Here is a 19,372-nt window from a genome sequence, read left to right as displayed (position 1 = left end):
AAGCGAGCTACGCCAATAAAAAAAAATCACAGTCAATAAGAATTAATTAGATCTTCAGTCTATATTTTTAAATTGGTGTTATGTTGACGCTATGAACTTTGGGCTTCCTATACTAAATGTCTCTATGCCAAACACTCTATATATAAAACGTTTTTCGTCGAATCTGCAAATTGAGCAAGCCGCGCGCTAATGATGGGAGGCTGATGATAGTTTATCACATAGGAAGACACTGAAATGCTAGGTGAGTCATAACACTTTCTTCCTTTTTCTGGGACTCATCCTTACTTACGGTCAAATTTGGTACCGTCTATGTAGTACCTGTGTGCGGCGTACCTTGAAATCATCTCGGTTGATAGCCTCCAAACACAGTGGACTCCTAAAATAAACCAATTGTTGTAAAATTACTATTTGTAGCATGTGTGACAAAATTTAAAAACGAAAGATATATCTGAATCAAGGTTAAGTCAAACGAAGCGTTTTATGCGGGGTTTTTTAATCTTACCTCAGGCTATCAAAAATACTAAAACATTGTTTCCTATACTTTTGGAAGTTATATACTAAATATCTTAATAACTATCACTCAAATTTGGTACGCTGAATAAAGTTATAGTGTAAATATAGAATTGAAACTATGATCCAAACTTAAAATAATGATATTACAGAACACAATAAACTTAACTTAGGATGAAAATGGAAACTGTAGATGCATGAGTATTACTGAGCGAAGGAAGGAAAGTAACTCAGCTGGGTTACGAGTTTGACAGAGTTCATACACAGAAATCGTTCGGTGGTTTATATTTCCTGCTTCGACTTAAAAGATAAAGAAGATAAGCTCGCTTTAAAAAGAGTTAAAAAGAAAAAAAAACTTTTAAAAGATTTAATTTATTCTGAATTTTTGTTCAGTATTTGTAAATAAATAATGTAGAAAACCGACACAGAGCTTGCCCGCTGGACTCTGGTGCCCAAATCCCAACTCCGCTATATGCATGCCTGCCATAAAGTAACAGAGATATAAACTTTTTTTTTTAAAAGTGCAGATTAAGCCTAGCTTAATATTTACATTTTTTTTAACGATACCTACAGTATGGCGCTAAATTCGTCGTGCAAAAGCAGAGGAGTGTTTCCTGAGAGTAAAACAAACAAAAAATTTCCAATAAACTTAGGGCGAGAAGCCCATCGTTCACGTGTTATAGGCTGCCGAAAACATGAAAAAATCAATTCTAAAGGTCCATAGCTCCAAAACTATGGGACCTACCAAAGTCGGGTCAAGACTTCACTTATGAACTAATATGTGCTCTATCCAAAAATACATGTTTTAGAATCCTAAGGTACTCACGCAACAATTTTTATGGAGGTAGTTGGAGAGTACTTTATATCATAGGCCCGTAGTCAAACTCCTTTTATAAACATTGTTGTGGAAGCACCTTAGGATTCTGAAACACGCATTTTTGGATAGGGAAGTCTTGACCGGACCACGGTAGGTCCCATAGTTTTGGAGCTATGAACCTTTAAAGTTCATTTTTTCATGATTTCAGCAGCCTATAACACATAAATGATGGAGTTTCCGCCCTGTTTATTGGATTTTTTTTAAACTCTCAGGAATAACCCCTCTGCTTTTGCACACCGAATTTATCGCCATACTGTATAAATTAATAAGGTAGAAGTATATGTGGTCCTTCTCACTATGCTCACTTATAGATATATCTTAAAGGCTAGTGATAAATAACACCAGCCCTCTGCTCCTATACCACCCTGTGAAACCGGAGCAGGACATTTGGGCGCGAGACGTTTGGACACAAAGCCGTATATCTAAATAGGTTAATCTACTTAAATGGGTTATAATGTACTTCAAAAATAGAAACCGGATGATTACGTACTAAAAGCCTTAAAAATAGGCATTAATATCACTAAAACTCAAAAAATAACTGCACAACCTAAAGTTAAGAAGTTTGGAAAGGTTAAATTTGATCCACATTTTCTTTAAAATGCCATGGCAAAACAGTCACTGAAAGTCTCAGTTGCAACAAATGCTTAATTTAGTTCTATTTTTTTTTTTTTTTTTTGTATAGTGCAGAAAAAATGGGTCTAATTATTTTGTTTTTAGAATGATATATCCTAATTTTAGGAAAATCAGAGACAATGACCTGCAAAAATTTTTTTTCAGCATGAATCTATATTGGGCTAAAATAAAATTTGCTGTAGGCATCCTACAACACCCCAAAGTAAACTTCTGTGAAGTTATCTTTACAATATCTCTAACGTAAAGGATATTCATAACTTCATAGCAATTCATTACACTGCATTACTGCTTATTACTACGTATTTGCAACACAGAGAATTGGAAAGGGAACAACAGTGAAATCTAATATACCTATTGAATAATTTGCTTTGTCTTATGTTACAATTACCATGACATTAACATTCCATGACGGAATTATGGGCCAAATCCAGCATTATTCTGCAATGTCAACAGTTTCAAAATTCTGTACGGCGAATTCTTTTATCAGCTTGAATATATTTTCTTCTTTCAGTTCAGTTGATTTTGAGTTTAACGTCCCGTGAACAGCGAGGCTATACAAAACGTGAACCTACTCATTAACGTGGAATCCGAACCACGACGTGAGCTCTCGTCGGGAATTTTCTTCTTTTCTTGGGCGGATCGTCTTTTTGAAGCATTGTCTCGTGTCCTGCTTCTCTTTTTTCCTTCGAAATGCATCAATAAAGCGCCAAATCAACCAATGTCGTTCCTTTACGTTCGATATATTATAAAGAACAGAAGTTTGTTTATTTTGGGGTGTCATTGGCTGCCTACAGCAAATTCTATTTGACCCATTCTTCCTATTTAAATGTATAGTTAGTGCCTATTTCTATGAAAATTTATTAATATTATAGTGTCTCAACTTTCTATCAATACAATAGTCTCAACTATATGGTTTAATGGGCATATCGAATAATAAAACATTCAATAAATACTCACTTCCTGAACTACCCAATACATAGCATAAAGAACAGCTATGTTCATTCCAAAACCAGCTCGTAATCATTTTTTCTGATCTCTCGGAACAGGTCAGTGCTTAATAAACATTTCTTACGTTTTGTACCATGTGTTTTAATAATCTATTATAAAAAAAGAAAAATGCAAAAAATTAAAATATGTACAGTATTTTACAAATTTTAAGTCACATCTTTATAGTAACTAAAAATTAATGAGAAATGTACATTGCTTTTAACTTAAATTAGATATCTGAGTTCCAATTGAGGCAAAAATAAATAAATAATAAAATTGTACCATCGCCATCTCAGATATTGTTCAAACTTTTTTTTTAATAGGAACTAGACATGTTTTTAAGGGGCCTTTTTTTTAGTCGAAAAAAAATCCCACCAAGTAATGGGCCATCAAGGACGGGGAGTACAATTCATGAATTGTAGAAAACGTGGAAAATGATCAAATTCGGAGCCTCACAATTCAGCAATGGGGACATGTAGAGTTATAATTCTTGTTGTAGTATGCACATAGGGATATGAATAAACTATATTTTATTATAGTTTGGTTTGCGCATGCGTATCTTTAAGTACATAAATTAACAAATGAACGTAAGTTTATGTGAAAAGTCGAAGTTTATGCTTTTTTCGAGCACTTCCGGTTCGAATTTTAAATTCTGTTTTCACGGTTGGTAAGACCTAGTTACCCGCTTCCCCCCCCCCAAAAAAAAGTATCGCTTCTGTGTGCAACAGTTTTATCGCAAAAAATTCGAGAAATCGTCAAATTTTCAAAAATCGTCATTTTCTCGAAAACATCATAATTTCAAATTCTTAAATTTTGTCAGATAGTTCAACTGTACATGAATAATAAACACACCAAATAGCATTCTCGACCAATGCTTCATGAATGAACTACATCCTTTTTAAGTTAGCGAACTTTCGTTAACTTTGAAGTCACAGTTTGCAACAATGAAAGTGGAAAAAAATGCTACCGCAAAGCACCGTGTAAAATTTCAAGATAAAAATTCTATTTTACTGCATGTGGACTTCGCTTAAATTGGACTGTTATTCTGCAAAGGGAAGTTCAGAGTGATCACTGGAGAAACGAGCAAATCTCCTTTACGGGAGTGATATATTATTATGAAACAACTGACTGTTTTGCCGTAATAAACGATGACAAAACACACGATTCGGCTCGTACTCATAGCCATGAATAAGATTCTAAAAATACTCGAAGAAAAGCGAAAATATGCGTTATAGAAAAAGGTTCGAGTACGTGAAAATAAGTGTCTACAATTTAATAAACCGTTTCAGTGATTTCTGATGGTGCTGCATTCCACTTTAAAAATTGCTTTCAGATGTCCAAGATGCAGACAGGTCCGATAAAGCAGTGGCTTTTCAGTGAAACCGGCCGTGGTAAGGGTCTCTGCGACGTATTGGGGAGAGGGGGGATAAGAATGTGGCAACACGGGAAAACGAAAAACAGATTCACAGTATTAAACCAGCAGAAAAATTCGTGAGTATAGTGCAAGTACCAACTCCGGGTATTACTCTCGTCTTGTTGCCAAAAACCGAATTCGACAATAAAAAAAAAAAAAAAAAAGTGGGAAAGTGTGCGACCGGTAACTGGTATTTACCGAAGTCATCTTTGGCTTTTATGGCAGTAACGGGTCACTATGGACTAACTTCATGCTTTCCCCAAAATCGAGCTTCTGCAATTCAAAGTGTAGATTTAAGAAATTTGCAAAAATTAACTTTTGTTACATACATATATAATAACCAGTGATGAATAGCAGAAATATTATCAATAAATCAAATATTACATGAAATTGCAGTGTTCTTTGTGTTTCCAGGAGGCGCGGTGGCCCAGTGGTAGAGCGTTCACCTCCGGTGCTTGGGGTCCTTGGTTCGATCCCAGCTCGCGCCGTGTGGACTTTGTGGTGGACAAACACCGTGCTGGTGTGTTTTTCGGGGTTCTCCCGTTTCCTCCCACTTTCTTCATTCCGCCATTTCATTCATTTCTCATAATCACTGTCTCATTAGCCTAACCGGCATAAACGTGGAACGTAAAACTCCCAAGATTTCATTTCATTATTTTTTCTGTTTCCACATGCACCTTCAACAGGGTTTCCAGAAGAGAATAAGAGAAGAGAATATAAGTGTTTTGTGACTATCGACAACGTGCTACGAGTTGTGAGTGCAAATACACCTATTGGAGCATCTGCCATGGTTACATGCTATTAGCGAAGAAGACACTAAGTAAGCAAATAATTACTTCAGAGTGGAAAAAATCAGTGAAACTTTGTTTCGTAATCGTAATTTACACCTCAGGTTACATCGGTTTAAGAAAACGGAGAAGGGGAGGCTCATCTTATTATTTGAGAGAGCCTGTTTGATCAAAATAATAAAAAGGAGCCAGGAGAAACTTTTATTCTTTATTTAATGAATGTGAACCACAAACATCATCAAATTGTTGCACTTTCATTGTTTTCAGTGTTGCCAACGGTGATATTGAAGTTAATGAAACTTCGCTAACTTCAAGAGGCTGTAGTTCATTCATGAGGCATTGGTCGACAATGCTATTTGGGGTGTTTATTATTCATGTAAAGTTGAACAATTTGACAACATTTCAGGATTTTAAATTATGGTGATTTCGACAAAGGTGATTTTTGAAAATTTGACGGTTTCTCGAATTTTTTTGCGACAAGACGGTTGCACACACAAGCAATACAATTTTTTTTTCGAGAAGCGCGTAACTAGGTCTTTGCTCGACGCAAACTTCGACTTTAGAGATAAACTTACGTTCATTTGTTAATTTATGTACCAAAAGATACACATGCGCAAACCAAACTATAATAAAATATATTTTATTTATATCCCTATGTACACTCATGTCCAAAATGATTGTCGCATATCTATAACTGTCTTCTTGTAAGAATATAATTTGATAATGATTTTGCAGGGTACTATTAATACTGATACTACATGTATAATCGGGAAATGTATATTCGTAGTAAATTTCAGAAGAAAAGAATTACAAACACGAAAATTAGAATGAGTAAAACAAAATGTTGCTAAATGGACAAGAAAGTTTTATTTTCGTTTTATTGTTCTTATTTACTGCTCTTTTGACATGAAATTTGCCACATACATCGTCTTTCCCGATTATACACATACTAACATTATAAGAAATACCGGACGAATTCGTTATCAAATTATATTCCTACAACAACATATTTATAGACATGCGACAATAATTTTTGTCATGAGTGCACATACCACAACAAGAATTATAACTATCTGTCTCCATAGCTGAATGATGAGGCTACGAAGTTTACCATTTTCCACGTCCTCTAAAATTCGTAAATTGAACTTCCCGTTTTGATGGCCCATTACTTGGCGGGAAAATCTTTTCCGACAACAAAAAATACGGGTCATTTAAAAAACATGTCTAGTTGCTATAAAAAAGTTTCAACAATATCTGAGATGGTGATGGTACTTTTTTTTTTTGGCTGAGTTGAAATGGAAGGCGCAAACCATTATTTATGTCATTTATATGTTGATTCATTTTGCAATAGCAATCTACATGTAACTATATATCGGAACCTTATATCTATTATAATATTTATCATAGGTAGAAATACGTAATACGTAATGCATAGTACTCCGTAAGGAAGCTATTATGAACTCAAGGCATTATGTAAAGAGATGATGCAGAACCACAGGTGTGAAGTAAAGCTCTATTAGATGTAAGGCATAGTTGTATGGGATATAAAATGTTTACACTACCCTCGGTTACGTGCATATCCACCGTCGCTGACATGCCCGCTCCATACGGAAGCACACCAAGCTCATCCTGCTACACCCTTGTGCTCACTCTGTTAATAATATTCGATAATATTCGTGCTTTTCAGTGGCTATCTAGCACTGGTTGGTTCGTATTTTTCACACTGTCGTTCTATCATTGCCTTTTTTCATGGTAATCTTTACTTTCAATTTTCAATACATATATTTGCGCCTGATTTACATAAGAGTTGTACTTCTGCACTTCTGAAGCACAGAGTTAAGTTTTTCTAAAGGAGAATATACTTTCGGAAAGAAGAACAGGTTACAAATACAAAACATACCTAAAATATAAAAACTTACTCTTTTCTTTATCATAGCACTATTGTATTCTAGATTCCTCGCCCAACTAAATGAGGATTTCACTTACGAAGTATCAATAACACTAAAACTGTATTCTGTAACCATAGCCGCCCGCTGCAGGGAGCACTTCCTTTAGAAATGGATTTTCCCAATTAGTATTAAAATATGCTAATTTTTTTTTATTCGCACACAACAGTTAGTGAAGTTAGCAGTTAGTTGTAATAATTGTTTTTTTACATTAAATATTATGTGGTTCTAGGTATTTGTATCCGCGTCTTTGCTTGTATGTCGGTCATTTTGCCCACTTCCCCCTGTAAAAAATCCTGTGGGAGTTACTATGTCTACATTTCCCTTTAAAATTCGCTTATATACTACATATACATCTATATAGCAACTAATTTTTAATAAAGATGAGTATATTTATGATTACGCCAACCACACGATTAAATTAATCGAGAGCCGTAATTAGTATACACTACTTTAATTGGTTAGTGCATCGCATACACGACAATGACAACTAGCATATCTGAGGATGTTTCATACTGTGACCAGAAAAATTTACTTCGAAATATCCCATACTGCAGCTAATTTAATATTATATAAGAATTTCGATACTCGAAAAGAAAGATCAATTGAGACGTGTTAATTTATCCTGAATAACTGAGTCCTGCAACCAAGGAAGAGGGGTTAAAATAACTAATTGTCTATAACAGCCCAAATACCGGCAATAATTAAGTGCAATGAGCAATTACAAAGACGAGACGGCTATTTTTACCGCAAAACTGTACAGCTGTTATTCCTTTTGCTTAATGTAACCAAGTAAGTTGGTTAACACCTTTTGACAATTTTCTTGGTAACTAAAGGTCAGAAGGTATAGCGTCATTGGCTTCCCGCACTTGGACCTGCTCGTCACTGGGGGTGTGGTAAGAGGATAGCAAATCACCAGCCACCATTCACTGAGCTTAGCGCGCCACGAGTAACCAAGCTGGCAACTCCCCATAAACGTCATTACAACTTTTCACGGGAAAGCAACGATGTTATACCTTCCGTACTATAGTAATCCAGGAAAAGGCAAAGTGTAGTATCACTGAGTACTACTCGGTTACTATTCGGCTACACGACTTCTAGCGTAGTTTTAACCGAAATTCGACTATCAGCAGCTAAGTTATCATTTAATTCTTACTCTGCACACGAAAAGAAAAAAAAAAGTTCATATGGACCTGTGGTCAAACGTCTATAGTTACAGGCTGCCGAAAACGTGTGAAAAGGAAATTTAGAGGTCCAGAGTTCCATTACTGTGAGACCGATCCCAGTCGAGTCAACACATTACTTAAGAACTAGTATGTGTCCTATCCAAATATCCATATTTCAGAATCTTGCGGCACTTACACATTAATTTTTATAGAGCCAGTTGAGGAATACTCAGAAAAGTTGAAGTGCTCATAAACTGTCCATTGATACGCAAGCACCGCAGAATTCTGAAACATGGGTATCTGAATAGGGCACATACTAGTTCTTAAGTGATGTCTTCCTTGACTGCGCTCGGTCCCAAACTGAAGCTATAGATTTTTAAAGTTTATTTTCTTATGTCTTCGACAGTCTATAGCTTCGAAAGTATGGACTTTTTACCACAGGTCCATATGAACTATTCCTTTGATCTGATGTGACAAATCACCTCTGTAGGTTTGATGCTTTAAATTTTTTTACACCCTATATATATATATACCAGGGTTGGCTCGTTTAAACCATCTGGTTTTTTCAAAAAAACCAACTGGTTTAAACCAAAAAACGAAAAATGTTCGTAAAAGTGTAAGTGTTTGTAAAATCTTGATGAACACACATTTGTGGGTTATCACGTTTCACTCCCATATATTATTCGTGTTATATTCAGACCTGAATTCCCCATTCATTACTCAAAAAGATTATACTACAAAAGCAATTTTTTTTTTAAGTTTATAAATGTTTGTGATTTTTTTGTAGTTGTTATTATTGTTATGTAATTGCAATCAAAGAAAAATTCTAAATATTGTTTCGTTTCAATGTTTACTATTAATAAAATACTTCGAAATGCCGTACTTTGTGTGTGTGTGTGTGGGGGGGGTCATACAGACCCCACGAGAGGCATTTAGTGAAATGAGAACTATTTTTGGTATCTATTTATGTATAAATGAGTCTGAGCCAAAGTGGACTCAAATAATTCGTATCTTTATTCACTTTTCTTACTGATATCCAAATTAAGTCGTTGTATTTCTTTAATTTGGACCAATAAAAGTCATTGTTAACTAACTTGAACTAAGTTAGTTCTGTACTCCGTAGTACTTAGAAATTGTCCCTATGAAATTCTATATATAATTATATAATAGTTTTACTTGTGCAACTGCTTATCTTTTTGCTCTTCCGAAATTACTCTTGACAATTATATCAAGAAGCATGTTTTTGGACGACCAGTGTATTTCTTTTTAACTTTTATTCATGCAACGAAATTATTATTTTACTCAACTAAAAGCTATTTCTCCTTTGGTGGGAATTTCAGCTCGTTCTGTGTATGCAGGTGTTCTTCAGTCGTTCTTATCGCTTCTCACGATAGAACAAAGAAGTTGTTGTTTTTCAATGCAACGCTCATCGTCTCAACAGAGTATTTCGTCGTAGCAAACGTATTTTTTCTTTCTGTAAAATAGTTTCCAACTTATAGTCTTCGTCACTATGACTGTTTTGCGTATACGTTTTTCTTAATTACATTTATTAACATTGGGAATATTTTTGGATACGAAGTTGATATTGTGTATGAATGATATTGTATTTATCGTGTTCTCATGCTCTCGTATTACGTAATCCTTCCTGCCGTGAGAACAAACGTTCCTATCCTGCAGGAGTCGTAGGTGGAATGACTCATACACACAATTACCATCGTTCGTTTCTTTCCACTGAACAGTTTTACCTATAACAGCAGTGCATAAAAATCTATAACCATGGGAAGAATTTATTAGTTAAGACTGCTACACTTTTTCAACTATTATTTCCAAGCTTCTTTCCCACGGGATCAAATCAAATGTTGCCAGTATTCTTTATTATAAAATCGACACATTGGTATTGTCTATGAATGCGGAAAACATTAACATTTTCTTTATTATTTTACATGGTGCATTGTCAACCGTAAGTATCGAAACGGGTTATTCCCAAGTGTGAGCAGAAGCAAAAAGTTAGCAAAAAGAATCCGTTGTAGCAAGAGTGTGGAAAAGTTTGCTGGAGGAATAGGCAGTGCAAGACATCGTATAGAAGGATAGTATAAAGAATTTTTTTAGTGCTACATTAATATATGTAGGATGTGAAGCAAGATAACAAATACCTTCTGGAGATGTAACGTCTTTTAAGAAACCTCAATCAGCAGTATTCCCCCCTTTTCCCCTCGTCATTATCACATAGTGGAAGTCTTAGCATAACACGAAGAGTGAATATATAGTGCTAGCGATATTCAAACAAGGGCTATGTTTCTAGTGTTCATATCGAGTGTGTGCATATTTACATTTACCATGCAGTGTTAAAAGTTTATTCTTCATTTTGCTTATTTGATTGCCGTAGAGCAACTTCTTCTGTTTGAGCATTTAGCTCTGCCAAGTGAGAATTTTGTGTGTTGTTAATATATATATATTGTTCCGTACCCACATATATCTATACTCAATAAATAGGAATTTACCTAAGTATCACCTTCTTCATTCATGTGTGTGTGAATTCCTGCGAGCAGACGGCTTGCCAGTTACGTGTATGTATGCGTGTGCATACGCAAAAGTAAGTATAACACAACCTGAGTCTAAAAGCACCAACGTGGCTCATGTCAAATCACTGTTCACATTTTAACATTATCAATCTGCGCCCAACAGAGTATGAGCCTGAACCAGGATTGTTATCAGCTGTTTTCTTAGGGAGTTCTTCGTGAGCCAGCACCCAAGGGGAACGGTAGGTAGCACAGTTCAACGTATTTTTATCAGGATTCCTTCGTGAGTGAGTCGGCAGACGTATCGCATTTGTGGTCAATTAGTCCTGGTTCCGAGTTCAAATGGAGGACAATTTCTCTCGGATGTAACTCGAGAAGCGGTTTTTATTCCGCTTTAAGCTTATGTGACCCCTTCCAGCATAACCCCGTTGTTGCACAATAACATCAGGATGAAAAAAAAAACTTATTTCTGTCCATATATGATATGAATATATAGAGCAAATTATTTAAACCAAGCAATCCTGGTTTAAACCAAAAAAAGTGCTTTTTTTTTAATAAAAGCCATGGTTTTTGCCAACCCTGATATATACTAATATAAAGAAACGTGGAGAAAGTTATATTGTTTACTGTAACGGTTAGTGACATAACCAAGAAGGCAGCAATCTTCTAGAACACAGGAACGTCTTCCCATTTAGCTGTAATAAAAACAGAAAACAACGTGCCCTGCGGGGCACTAACCCGTCTCCACTCGCTAACGCTCACTCGGCATTATTATGTGAATTAAATGTAAAACTTTGGTAAAGAAAGAAACCAATTATTACACTTTTAGCCAAAAATGAAATGAAATGAAATCTTTAAGTTTTACGTCCCACGGTTATGCCGGTTAGGCTAAAGGAGACGGTGATGGTGAGAGATGAGTGAAATGGTGGAATGAAGAAAGTGGGAGGAAACGGGAGAACCCCGAGAAAACCCACGAGCACGGTGTTTGTCCACCACAAAGTTCACTTGGCGGGGGCTGGGATCGAACCCGGGACCCCAAGCACCAGAGGTGAACGCTCTACCACTGAGCCACCGCGCCCCCCCTAACACTTTTAGCCAAAGCTCACGCTCACACCTCAAGCTGCGGCTCACGCTCATCACGTTGTTCATCATAAACTCGCACAGCCTAGGATCGAACTAGGGATGCTGGTGAAAGAATTGGTGAAAAGAAAATGTGGAGGGAAAAAGAAAACTCACGTTCATCACGTTGTCCATCATAAACTCACACAGCCTAGGATCGAACTAGGGATATTGATGAAAGAATCGGTGAAAAGAAAACTCACGCTCATCAGGTTGTCCATCATAAACTCACATACTCTAGGATCGAACTAGGGATACTGATGAAAGAATTGGTGAAAAGAAACTGTGAAGGGAAAAAGAAAATTCACGCTTATCACGTTGTCCATCATAATCTCACATACTCTAGGATCGAACTAGGTGCATTGAGAGATCTACTATTTAATATCGTGCCTACAGTCCCTCCACCCCCCAATTTCACACTCAGTTGAATAAACTGTGTCTGTGTAACGTAATTAACTGACAAATTACACTTGTTCTAATACAAAAAGAAGAAATGAATATCGTAATCTGAAAATACATAGTACTGCCCGCTGATCTAGTTACTAGTGTGTGTGCATTTCGGGCACGTAGTCTCACGTTCGATTCCCTGCGGGAGAGTACAAAAATGTAATTTCTTAATTATTTACGTTCATTCTTCATCCATCTCGTTTAGCATAAAGAGTATAACTATGGAACGTTATCTGAACATACATAGTTCACTCACCTTTTCTTTATCATGACCCCTTTCTATTTTTAGAGCTTGTCTTTCTTGCTTCAGCTTACATTCCATTTCTTCTTTCGACGTCTTAAGATCCCTCATGTTGCATTCCAGCACTTTGTTCCTCGCATGGCAACTAGCTGGTTCCATTTCCGCTGTTTCTAACCTTTCAGCTAAAACTGAAAATATAATAATAAAAATAAATATTATCATTTTCCTAAATTTGCTTTCTGTATAAATATGTAAGAATTCTCAAGGAAGTATTGTGACCTGCTTACCCAACGCACCAGAAGTAAGCATTCTACAAACGAACCACCGTGATCCCCACGTCTTCTTTAGACTACATGGCATAAGCGTTAAGATATAAAACAAACGTTTCATTTGAAGTTTTACAACCCCAAGCAATAAAATTATTTCCGCCAGTTGAAGAAAGACACACACGCCGCGTTTTCATTTTAACTTTTACGATAATTATCATAGAACAAACGAAAAACAAATAAACAAATGCCGATCGAGTCGAATTGTAGAAGATTCACTACGCTCGTTTCTATAATTAACAACTAAAACCACGATGCGTAACTAGATCAAACACAACAATAATTTGTCATCACTTATGGAAATTCCCTTTCTTGTATATATATATATATATATATATATATATATATATATATATATTAAAAAATAAATAAAAAGAACAGCCCGTTCTGCATTGTTACTACGCCTATATCTGTATTTTGACTTGTTAATTTTATTCAGCATAATAACAGAACTCAAAGTGAAAGACAATATACGCCAGATAACAAGTAAAAGTATAAAGTACTGTCCTAGCTCCACATACTCAAATTCATTACATTTCAAATCTTTGATCAGTAAATTCAGTCTCAGCAACTACAGTATTTCTTACGGGAAGAGTTATATTACTGGACGAAAGACACTTTAGGAAGGCTTACTTGTTACGGGTGTAAATACGCGTTCGAAGGAATGCCATTGAAACGGTTGTGATATAAACACCAACCAACATGAGTATGTGGTTGCCACTAAAAACTACAAATGCTACATAACCGAGCCAGGACAGGAACGCAACAAGGAATGGGGCAGCGTGAAGTTGCGTCCGTAAGGAATAAGTGCGTCAGCGAGGGTGCGTATTCGCGTAAGCTAATGATTACGTAAAGACTAAAATCATCATATATTGTTATTAATTACCAGGGTTGGCCAAAACCATGGTTTTTATTGAGAAAAACTTTTTGGGGGGGGGAGGTTTAAACTTTTTGTTTGTTTGTTTGTTTAAACCAGTTTTTGGGTTTAAATAATTTACTCTATGTATTCATATTAAATATGGACAGAAATTAGTTTGTTTCCCCTTGGTGTTATTATGCAACAACAAGGTTATGCTGGAAGGGGTCACAAGCTTAAAGCGGAATCCAAACCGCTTCTCGACTTACATCCAAGAGTAATTGTCCATTTGGACACGAAACCGGGACTAATTGGTCACAAATGCGATTGCCGACTCACTCACGAAGGACTTCTGATAAAAATACGTTGTACTGATCTTTACATGGTCCTACTTGTTAATATAATTGTCAAGAGTAATTTCAGAAGGGCAAAAAGACAAACAGTTACACAAGTAAAAACATTATACCTAGAATTATATATAAATCGGGAAACTCCCGCCTTAGCCATTAGGAAAATCCTGTTATTACTTTACATGTATCTGTATGTAAAATTTTAAGGTCAACGGATCATAATCACTACGCTAAAATTGAGGTATTAAATTACAAATTTGGTATGTATATATCATTCAATAAAATTAAAACCAAGTCAAATCCAAGCTGATGTTGGAAGCTACGTAGGCACTTGATAAATTTGGCAATTTCTATCAATATATTTAAGCAACCTTGGCTTCTTTATAAAACAACAGGCATTCATTCAAGTAGAAATATATCATTTGGTTTCATTTCGTATGTTTAGGCTTAACATCCTTATGAAATACCAAGTTTATCACGGAGAGGACTCCTGCTTAGAGGGACACCTCGAATCGCTACTTGGTTTACACTTGAAAGATGGGTTGTGGTTCGACCGAGAATTAAACACGAGATCCCTTGATTAAAGGGTGGAAAGTAGATAAATGTAATGCGGATGGTTTGATATGTGGAAACGTCACCATGAAGTTCACACGATTTAAAGCATTTTTCGTTTTTTTTTTCTATTTTTTGGTTTAAACCAGTTGGTTTTTTAAAAAAAAAAACAGCTGGTTTAAACCAGCCAACCCTGTTAATTGCACACTGCTCTCCTGAAATAAAAGTAGTACTCCTTTTGTAAATTTTGCAAATCTATACGGACCTAAAATAGTACATTCCCACGTAAATGTAAACTAAAACAAATACATTACAATACAAATTAAAATCAAGTCGTATAACCTCTACTGTTACAAAAAATGCATCCGCTCGTTCTGCCATAAATTACTACAGCGCTCATCCCGGAAAGTTAAAATTTGACTCTGTTTGAGAATGTATATAAGTAATCAAAATATAAGGAATGTGAATATGGATGAAATAATCAGATGAAAATCGTAATCTGACGTGTAAGTTTTAAAACGTAATTCAAAGCAGGGTGGAAAAATATCATTTTTGATAATTTTTTTTATTTAAATCAAATCTTTCTCCTCGTATAATACAACTCGCGAACTGAAGAAAAAGCATTACAAATTAGTATTAAATGCCAATTATGCCATTTAAGTGAAAGTATTGGGGTTGAATTTTGAATTAATCCCCAATCGTTAACATATAACAATCCCAAACAATGTTTCTTAGCTTTAAATTATGGCCTTCTTTTTTTTTTTTTTTTTTTAATTATAGACTTTCAGTCAAGCATCATCCCTATTTATCCTAGGATGATGGTTCATACCTCATTCTCTTCAGAATAGAACAGCCTTTAAAACGGTAACACTCACATTTTCCCTATCATGTCCCTGAAGCGGAAAATTTTGAGAGATGTTGGGATTTTTTCTGATTTTTTTTTTTCAAATTTTGATCCCCTTTGGACTCCCTTGTGTTAACGCACAGATCTCAAAATCAACTGTTAAATACTAAGGGTGTACTAAATGTGTGTATAAAATTTCAAGCTTCTATCTTGAATAATAAGGGCGGGAAAAATATTTAACAATGAGCTAAGAACATCCTCACCATAACCCAGATGACACGGATGTAATATAAAAATTTCCTCAGACATCTTATTTATCCCAGAATAAAACAGTTTCAAACGGTACCATTCAAATGTGTCCATCGTGTAGGCTATCTGGGGCTGAAAAATCGCGAATAAACGGATTTTCTGTTAAGAAATATCCCCTTTTTTTTTACTTTTTACCCCTCTGTACCGCCTGTGTTTAAAGGCAACAATCTGAAACAAATCTGAAAAATACTAAGGGGTGAAGTGAATGGGTGTCCAAAATTTCAAACTTCTAGATACAAAAGTAAGCCCGCGAAAAATAATATCCCCGAATACCCCAGATTTCCGTACAAAACATGATCTCAGTTAACAGTTTACTGAAACATCCCTATTTATCCTAAGATCATGGTTCGTACACCATTCTCTTCGGAACAGAACAGTCTTTCAGATGGATGTCTCCATCTTAGGCGGGGAAATCGCGAAGAAAGCTATTTTTTGTTAAAAATATCTTTTTTTTTTTTTTTTTTTTTTTTTACATTTTCGCCTTTCTGGACTCCCCTGTTTTCACGCGGAGATCTGAAATCATCTGAAAAATACTAAGGGTGCACTGAACGAGTGTGCAGAATTTCAGTATTCTGAATGCAAAATGTAGGCCCGCCAAAAAATAATAAAAATAGGCACAAAAAATATCTTTTTTTTTTTTTAATTTATGACGTCCTCACATCCTATGTCTCGACGCAGAGAGAAGTGAAAGCACATGTAACGTGCTCTACAATTCCTTCAATCTTGAAAAAAGGAAGTAAAAAGCTTTATTGGTACTTTTTTAATCGAATAATAAAGATTTTATCCTATCACCTAAAAATAGGTGATATAATTAAAAGTTAAGGAAAAAGTACAGCAACGCTTATTAAAGTGACACTTTTTTCCTCGAAAGTCACTGATATTTGGCAGGGGCATATCTTAAAGGAAATTGTAACTAGCTTGCGGCACGAAATACTAAATTTTGCCTAAAGTTATAAAGTCTAAACAAAACAAACAAAAAAAAAATCGGAGAGGGATAGGACACTTCTAAATACGCCGTATTATCTGGGAACAAATATATTGACGCGCACACAAAAGAATCTTCGTCTTAAATGTCGATGGTGATTTCCCCGTTGGAATAGCTAACGATTTACAATATAAACCCTATGTTACGAAGAGAAGAAAACAGGATTGCCCTGTTACCCGTTCAAAACGGGATTTTCCCTAATCATCCTCTGCATGACACTTGTTTTCAAAGCTGTACATACTGTACATTTGAGTCTCATTGTATTATGATTATCATCTTCCATAAAATCGGAATAACAGAAAACGGGACTTTACTTATTTTCACTTTAAATTATTTCGGAATTTGATTTAAATCAACGATTTTTATTTAAAAAATCAAGTGATTTAAATCTCGATTTAAATCAATCCACCCTGATTCAAAGTATACGCTTGTATTTACATACTGCACAAAGAAGCCACCATTAACTCAAGTTATGAAGGCGATGTTCCAGTAAAAGACAACTTCTTAATTGCGAGAATAAACCATTAAAATGTACAGGAGAAATATGTAAATTGTTCTATTTTTCAATATCACTCTTTACTCGCAGTCGCACCTACACTTTGCTGCCTCCACTACCTTTACCGTTCTGATTCAGACAGCACTAGTGCTTGCTAGTTCCCACATAGCGCGGGTCATTTTGAACTGTAGCATGGTGTATATCCGAACTCTACACTATATTTATTCGCACAAAGCTAAAGCCTTCCTAGACTGAATCTGCTTCGAGAAATGTAGCTCTTCACTTTGAAAATACTCTCTAAGCTAGTAAACAGTGAATTTTCCGATTAAAGAAGTTAACATAAATATTGGCAGTATCTGACCTAAAATAGAATAGCGCAGTATACGTTAATACATTACTGCTGCTGTATTCTGACAACTCATCTCCACTTTGGGTTAGTTTATCAAAAAAAAAAAAAAAATATTCTGTACATTACGATTTTTATTCTCGCCTTATGTAATTGACCCCACATTTTACTACCCAAGCCTGGCCCTTACAATCAGGAACCTCAAATTAGAACAGAAAAGACGGTGCAGTTTTACTATGCGGATCCACACATTGTAAAATGTACAGAAAAATTTTGGAAAGTGTTTAATTTGCCCATTTTATGTTGAGAACAGGGCTTGTGTATAGCCCGCTCCCCCCAGTTCTTTGTCACCGGAACTGGAAGAGTCACTACTACTACTACTACTACTGCTGCTACTACTACTACTACTACTACAACTACTATTACTATTACTACTACTGCTCCTACTACTACTACTACTGCTACTACTATTTATATCGAGAACAGAACCCAACCAACCCCTGCGGGGCTTCTAACCCGTTCCTACTACTACTACTATTGCTACTACCACTACTACTACTACTATTGCTAGTAACTACCACTACTACTACTACTACTACTACTTATACTAAAAGAGCTTCCTTACCACAAGATTTACATCTTAAATCTTTATAACATGCGATTCCGATTCATTAAGAACTAGTATGAATCGTTAGAATCACTATGATTCGTTAAAAATCACTGGGGGGAGCAGGCTATACTCAATCCGAGAACAGAACCCAACGAATCCCTGGGGGGGGGAGAGCTTCTAACCTTTCTACTGCTACTCCTACTACTGCATACACTATGGATCAGGATAGTAAAACTGCACGGAATAGACTAATCTATAGTTTGCTTTCTCAGACTCATTGCACACTCATTTCAGTTTACATTAACTTTACACTTTATGCTCACAAGATACTTTATCGAAAATATCTCCAACGTCGATATCTACCTTCCTCTGCTGATGGTTCTTCCTTTTTCTTTTTCCGTAATTGTCTTTGGCCATCACTATCCCCTTTCCTTTTATTTAAGAGGTCGAATGTGTCGTCAAAATTTAGCTTTGTGGCTATAGGTCTATTCGGAAAAGTATTTTCAGTACCTACATAGCTTCTGAATCGATCCATTAACTTCCCTATAGATCTCGTATCAGAAGTCGGAGAATACATGATTCCTTCTTTTAGATAACTCTTCGCTTCACACAACTTAACGTGATAGTATTTAAGCTTCATACATTATTTTCCTGTACTTTACTACGCCGGATAATAATTGGTACAGTATAAATCCTGCATAACACTCAGAATAAAATTTTTAAAATTTGAAAAAATACACACGCACGACACAGAAACATACGAAAATTCCAATGATGCCAGGCCGGCAAGGAACATTCCTTTATATTGTATTCAATCTCCACTAATAATTAAATTCGTATTTCAGGATCAGCCCATGTTTCAACTGAAAATATCACAGCATACATAATTAGCCCATTTTATGTCGTGAACAGAACTATACCAACCTCTGCATGACTTCTAAGCCGGCCAAATGAAACACTACTTTTGCGTTGCATTAACGCAAATCGGTATGAAAAGTGGCTCCAAGACTAAACGTCCTATGGAGAGTCCATTTGGAACCTATTTTGTTTT

The 19,372-nt window shown here is 35.7% G+C and overlaps 1 protein-coding gene across 1 annotated transcript; it reads right to left on the bottom strand.

Annotated features, from left to right (window-relative positions):
- Positions 1-289: 289 nt before the first annotated feature.
- On the bottom strand, positions 290-19,094 carry LOC145679830 (uncharacterized). The gene is made up of 4 exons (XM_081750351.1): positions 18,685-19,094; positions 12,663-12,835; positions 2,978-3,117; positions 290-376 (listed from the first exon to the last, which is right to left on the bottom strand). The coding sequence occupies exons 1-3, from the start codon at positions 18,959-18,961 to the stop codon at positions 3,019-3,021; spliced, it is 549 nt and encodes a 182-aa protein (XP_081606477.1). The 5' UTR covers positions 18,962-19,094; the 3' UTR covers positions 290-376; positions 2,978-3,018.
- Between the last annotated feature and the right edge of the window lie 278 nt (positions 19,095-19,372).

The sequence above is a fragment of the Thermobia domestica genome, chromosome 2 (assembly GCF_964235325.1).
Source record: "Thermobia domestica chromosome 2, izTheDome1.hap1.1, whole genome shotgun sequence".
NCBI classification, from domain to species: Eukaryota; Metazoa; Arthropoda; class Insecta; order Zygentoma; family Lepismatidae; genus Thermobia; species Thermobia domestica.
The sequence above is the reverse complement of the archived record's forward strand: the minus strand, read 5'-3'. Positions and strand labels throughout refer to the sequence as shown.

Excerpts from the sequence above, each read along its gene's own strand:
- LOC145679830 (XM_081750351.1), bottom strand. The coding sequence starts at position 18,961 with ATGAAGCTTAAATACTATCACGTTAAGTTGTGTGAAGCGAAGAGTTAT. Across the intron at positions 12,836-18,684 it reads AGAACCATCAGCAGAGGAAG|TTTTAGCTGAAAGGTTAGAA; the intron begins GTAGATATCGAC and ends TTATATTTTCAG. Across the intron at positions 3,118-12,662 it reads GGGGTCATGATAAAGAAAAG|ATTATTAAAACACATGGTAC; the intron begins GTGAGTGAACTA and ends TTTTTATAATAG.